The 6404-nt window shown below is 36.6% G+C and overlaps 1 protein-coding gene across 6 annotated transcripts; it reads left to right on the top strand.

The window, feature by feature from the left end:
- The first annotated feature begins 1975 nt into the window (after positions 1-1975).
- LOC113296854 lies at positions 1976-5595 on the top strand. Of its 6 annotated transcripts, none has more exons than XR_003333183.1 (4): positions 1976-3151; positions 3458-3538; positions 3979-4291; positions 5549-5595. XR_003333183.1 is itself a non-coding variant. In XM_026545214.1 (2 exons), the coding sequence occupies exons 1-2, from the start codon at positions 3428-3430 to the stop codon at positions 4186-4188; spliced, it is 321 nt and encodes a 106-aa protein (XP_026400999.1). In that variant the 5' UTR covers positions 3162-3427; the 3' UTR covers positions 4189-4578. The 6 variants fall into 6 exon arrangements, 1 of the variants encoding a protein (XP_026400999.1); XR_003333184.1 differs by lacking the exon at positions 5549-5595 and adding an exon at positions 4676-4840; XR_003333186.1 differs by lacking the exon at positions 5549-5595 and having other exon boundaries at positions 1976-2380; positions 2957-3151; positions 3979-4578.
- Positions 5596-6404: the final 809 nt, after the last annotated feature.

Raw genomic sequence — 6404 nt, 5'->3', positions numbered from 1 at the left:
TAATTAGTATTAAACCTTCAACATGGCATTTTTCATGATATATTTAACCTTCTTCTTCGTACGGATCCATGTTTGTTGTTGATTTAACAAAATATGGTTTTCGCATTATGAAAAATAAGAAATAGGAGGGGGATTCATTTTAGGTTTGGGTGACCCTATGGGATCGACCAACAAAACATTTTAACAAAAACGATTGACAAAACATGCTAACCATAAGATCCTACAAATCCGACGATTATCATTTTTAATGACGTGGCACACATATCAATTCTAGGATGCGTTTGGCTTGACATTAATCAAAAGTTAAGAGTTGACTAAGAACATGGAAAGGATGAGATATCACGGTAAATTTCAGTTGAATGAAACTGAAAAATTTCGGTCGAATAGTAATTGAAAATTTTGCATTAGATGTATATGCGAATTTGTGCGTGTCTATGTTTTGGATACAGTTTCATGAATCTTTTTTGTCTAATAACCAGGTTGGATATCAAGAATCATATTAAAATTAATGGTGAGCAATATTATAAAACAACATCATTGAGAGCTTATAAACCATACGAAAACTTAACATATATCAAAGTTACTTTTCTCACTCGAATTTAAGCAATGAGATTTCAAAAGTTGTTCGAGCGTATTAATTTTCTAGTTAGATGGATCTTCCCATGAAATTGATCAACTAATCAAACTTGACATTATTTAAATCTTAGTTATACATCAGAATCTCAGATTTCTACGAGATTTTATATAAATTTCTGTCACAAAGATCAACAATTGTATATAAATCAGTGAGATAAGTAGTGGATAAAATGGAAGATTTTTTTCAAGCCTTGATTTGGTAGAGGATATTTTCAAGCCTCAATCAAATCTAGGACTAGGGTTCCAAAATTTGTTCTCAAGGAAATTTATGTTCTTAAATTTTCTGTAAGACCAAACACGAACTGGAAGAAATTTATGAGCCATGTCATTCAAAATATCAACCGTTGGATATTTAAGATCCAATGATTAAAAAATTTTGTCAAAAGCTTTAGTTAAAATGTTTTGTGGGTTGATCCCGGCCCTTTATTTTATCAACCGTTGGATATTTAACAATTGTATATAATTTCGTCGAAAGTATCCCCTAATTCTTTCGGGTTGTCCTACAAATCCAAGGGTAATGGGCTTTTTTCCTTCTATTCGCCCTAGATGGTTTAAAAGAGAGCCCGTACCCTAGTTAGTAAGTTCGCGAATGATTCGCGAATCATTCGCGAATTTTTCCGTATCACGAATTTTACCGTCTTATTCGCGTACGTTTGCAACTCCGAACCCAAGTCGCGTATTATGTGGCATTCCCGGATTATTCGCGAACCGTTCACGAATTTTACGTATCCCGAATGATACGTCCGCTTAATTCGCCATAAATTCTTTAGCTTTTACTTTTTAAAGACTCCACTTTTTGGGCTTTACTGCCTCCCGAGCATACACGACCGAATATTAAAAGTGTTGAAATTTTTATGAAACAAAAACGACTGAAGAGATTTGAAGGTGAAGGTAAGAGAGATCTCAAACTCACTAACCAAGCATCTAAACCACCATACGACGTCCTCTTGGATAACTAATGTTGTAAATATTATTAATATCATCATATTAAGTTTATTTTTTCTTTAAATAACTCACACATATGCATAAAAATTGGTCTATGACCTTATAAATACAAATTATTTGTTATATATAGATACCGAATTTTCAGAGCCGAACTCACATTTATAAATCGAATTATACACGTACGTATGCCGTTCCGAATTACTGACGAATCACGTCCCGTTGACCGAATTTTGGACCGAATCTGGATTTTACAAAACCGTATAATACTCGTACGTTTGCCGTTCCGTACGTTTACCGAATCCCGAATTGCTAACTAGGGCCCGTACTACCAAAAAAAAATCAGCAATAAAACTAAGCTGTCGTGCCATCAAACACGTGTTTTTTCTTATCTTCGTTTAATCAGTCGGTCAGTATTTCTGTTTGTTCCGTCTCCCATAACCCTAAGATATTCTCCAAATCTTCCGTATCAAGAATTTTTGGTATCTTCCTCTGAAGATAACGGAAACAAAACAACTTGCATATAGATTTCGCCAGATTGAGTAACTAATTTCCGATTAAAACTGAGCAGATTACTTTTTCCGCTGCCGATTTTTGATTCTCCCTCCAAAACCTAAATCAAGAAACTAATTTCCGAGTAAAATTGAGGGGTTTTAGTTTCTTTTGGCGGGATATTTCCCACAAATCGGTTTGGGGTTTCGAATTTCGTCCAATTCAGAAGGCTATATAAACCCCAAGTCAAGGATGAAATTTCTACACTCATCAGTAATATCTTCGGAGACTTATTTCTTAAATCTTCAAGGTACTCTTTGATTCTTTAGCCTTCTGCGTTTTCGTTTTTGTTTTTGAGTATGGTTGTTGATGGGTTCCTCTTCCGTGGAATCAAATCAATGTCAATAATTTACATTTTTTTTTTTTTAAATTTTGAGTATGGTTGTTGATGGGTTCCTCTTCCATGGAATCAAATGAGTGCCAATTTTAAGCAAAACTCCAGCTGCTTTACATCTAGTGGTGTTGCCTTTTAGTTTCTCATCTGAACAGGAATCAAAACATTCTCATTGCTAATCAACTCCCAGCATTATTGAGAACTGGGGTACACGACCAAATAGTAGCCGTAACTCATCTCATTCAGACCATATAAAGCCTTTATAAAAGCAACTCATCTCATTAGATACAAATAGGAGTCCTCCATGGTGTTCACACCTTCTGTGACCATGTAGGTCACTCGAGTATACAGCATAAAGTTCACGCAAAAGTGAGTGATCCACATGAAGAAGAGACACCTGTTCCCCATAGATTATTTATTTTGTGGTTTCAGTCCCACCTGTGTGATATTACATAACTTTGGGTTGACGTGAACCAGCATTGTATGAGGTAGGCAACAGGTTTAAATCAATGGCAAATTCTTCCCTGTCAAGCAAAGCCCAGGTGTTCTTGTGATACATAGGTGACTGAAAAGGTTGTAACTTAAGTGTTAACACGTGCATTAGTGGAGAATACTTCCAGAGCCCCATTTTCAAAAGGCTGTCTCGGTGCTTCTTTCTTTAGCAACTGATGGCATTTGGCGAACCAGGTATGCAACTCTGACATATCTAAGATGTTTTATGTACAGGTATGCAATGTTAATATATCTTTATATCTAGGTATAGATAATATTTCGCTGTAGGCTAAGTAATTTAGAATCTGTAGTCTGTTCTATGCCATGTCTGGTAGTACATGTGTCACGCTTACATCTTGGAGGCCTTAAAAAAGTTAACATTTGGGATGTTTACATTGCCTAAATATAATTTCCTCGTGACTCAAGTTGCACAAATTCAGAAGTACGATTACGTAAATATGTTCAAGTTGCATGATTTTCTGCTGCTTGCCGTTGACACAGGCACCTTTTGTTCTGTCGTGTGATGAGAAACAAGAAATCTGGAAAAGCACTGAAAAGCTACTCACAGACTCAGAAGTTGAGGTAAACTTCTGAATTTGTGATTTAAAGTTAGATATTCCGACGTAGTAGAAGAATTGTGTTGCATTAGATGTTTATTAGCGATTTTATATACATAATCTACTCAAATTTATTGAATTTGGTATGCCTAACAAAATAAATCTATACGTTCTCAGCTCTAATTTATGCAATTTCAAAACTTATTTATGAGTTAATGCTGCTTATTGAATGAGAAACACTTGAAACTTGCCATGTCCATTCATATTCTGCTCTGGCTCCTTCACTTTTGAGACTATCTTTCCACACTTGTGCACACAGATTTGGCTAAAGAGGAGCCTATTCGAATGTATCAGTTTTCTACAACCACACATTTATTACCATTAGCATATTAACTTGGTACCATCATCATTACCACCCTTGGGGCAGTATCTAGAACTAAATCGGTTTTCCAATTGCTGTCTCAGGTAAGGGAACATGCTGCTGGAGTTCTTGCAGGCTTGTTAAAGGGTGGGGATGAGGATCTGGTCAGTAGAGTGGAGATGGAGGCAAAATTCGCTGAGTCAGCAGAAAGAAGGGATTCACCGCTTTATGCTTGGATAGAGACCACCATAGATCCGTTGTACAAGATCCTAGACTCCATGTCATCTGGGATAATTTCAGACCCTCTTGTATAGGGCATTGTCGCCTGCTTGTTAGTTTAAAGGACGTGCGCAGAGGTTTGCAATGAGAATGGTAAACTTGGTTGTGTGCTGGGGATCTAATGCTTGTTTTATGCGGGTAACTCTCAATCTTGCATGTAGAAAACTGTATGCCTAGAATTTCATGTCATCTGGGATAATTTCCTTGGCATAATGCTTGATTTATAAGGATAATTCTCAGTCTGTATGCCTAGAATTACATGTCATTTGGGGTAGTTTGATTGGCAGTGAGCCAACTCTTATGTTGGGACTTAATCAAGGCAAATTATATAGGGTTTCAGTTTCTTTACATTGCTTATTGTCCAAGTATGAAGCTGCTGAAGCTTTAGACATGAAAGACTGCTATGGATTGGGCTTTGGGCTACACCTTGAAATGACTTTTTAACAAGCACTGGTTTGATTATAGGTTTTGCGGATCAATCTTTTAAACTGTAGCTTGAAAATCTTTATTTTCTCTTATCAGAGACTTAAAAGGCTTAAAATCCAGAAGTGAGCAATGATCAGAAACAATCATCAGATTTGCGTCACTATCAGTCAGCAATTATTCTGTAAAGGGTCGTAGTTTGAGTCACAGATTCGGATTAACAAAGTAATCGTCAGATTTGCGTCACTATCAGTCAGCAATTATTCTGTAAAGGGTCGTAGTTTGAGTCACAGATTCGGATTAACAAAGTTTTAATGGCAAAATTTCAGATTTGCTTCGTATTCATTCGGATTTGCCGAAGCAAAATTTCAGATTTGCTTCGGCAGCAATAGTTTTTTCGGACGAATTAATTTTTGTCTGCGTAAATAAATATAGGGACAAAAGTTACACGTTGTCGGCTATAGTTTTTCTAAAGACTAATATTTTTTTTCTGTTAGTAGAAAATAATCCATTTGCGACAACAATTTTTTTCGATACTAATAATTCTAATGGGAAAATCTTTATTTGACGGGCGTTTATTTCGGCAAAAAACCAATTTTGTCAGTGTAAGATACGTTCAGGGACAAAAATCTTGGATTGTTAGAAATAATATATTTGGAGACTATAATTTTTCTTTGTCGCTAGAAACCAGTTCCGTGACCGAAGTTATTCGTCACTAAGAAATATTTAGAGACAGAGACATGATTGGTCACTATATTTGGTCACAAAAAATATATTTAGAGACGGAGATAGGATTGGTCACCATATTTGGTCACAAAACTTTTCAGTGGCAATTTTAAAGGCTAAATTTACCGTTTGTCGCAGAAAAAAAAAAAATGGTGACCAAAAAAATATTCCTCCCTAAACACTAGATTTGTAGACAATTTTATTGGTCACATAAAATTTTGTCACTAAACGTGTGTTTTGTTGTAGTGCGATTCAGGTGCATCCTATCATGCTACTCCTCGAGAAGATGTGTTTATCTCCTACAAGGCTGGTGATTTTGGTTCAGTCAGAATGGGAAACAGTGGTGTTTCGAAGATTGTAGGAATGCGTGATGTGAAGGTCGAGACCGGTGTTAGCTGCACATTGGTTCTCAGAAATGTGCGACATGTACTGGATCTTCGTTTGAATCTAATGTCACCGGGAGTGTTAGATGATGAAGGGTACAACAATCACTTAGGTGATGGAAAATGGAAGCTAACCAAGGGCTCCATGGTTATTGCAAGAGGCAAGAAATGTGGCACATTGTATAAGACACAAGTGAAGGTGTTGAAAGGAGAGTTGAATGTTGCTGACAAAGATTCAACTTCCGAGCTGTGACATAGAAGACTTGGTCATATTAGTGAGAAGGGAATTCAAATCCTCACCAAAAGGCAAGTCTTGCCAAAGACGAAAGGTACGCAATTGGGTAAGTGCACTCATTTTTTAGTTGGTAAACAAACTAGAGTTTCTTTTTATAAAGCTTTACCCAAGCGTAATTCTGGTATTATTGATCTTGTTCATTCTGATGTATGTGGACCTTTGAGGGTCAAAACACTTGGTGGTGACTTTTACTTTGTTACTTTCATAGATGATGCTTCAAGGAAGGTTTGGTCATATGCAATCAAGACCAAAGATGATGTTGTTCCTGTGTTCAAGATGTTTCACATCATGGTGGAAAGAGAAACAGGTAGAACCTTGAAGTGCCTGGGGAGAGTACTTTGGGACACTTGAAGAGTATTGCAAGAGCATGGGTATACGTCATGAACAATCAGTACCGAAGACTCCACAACATAATGGTGTTGCA

Source organism: Papaver somniferum, chromosome 1, assembly GCF_003573695.1.
Source record: "Papaver somniferum cultivar HN1 chromosome 1, ASM357369v1, whole genome shotgun sequence".
Taxonomy (NCBI): domain Eukaryota; kingdom Viridiplantae; phylum Streptophyta; class Magnoliopsida; order Ranunculales; family Papaveraceae; genus Papaver; species Papaver somniferum.
Note: the sequence above shows the minus strand (reverse complement) of the source record. Positions and strands in the feature narration are given on the sequence as shown.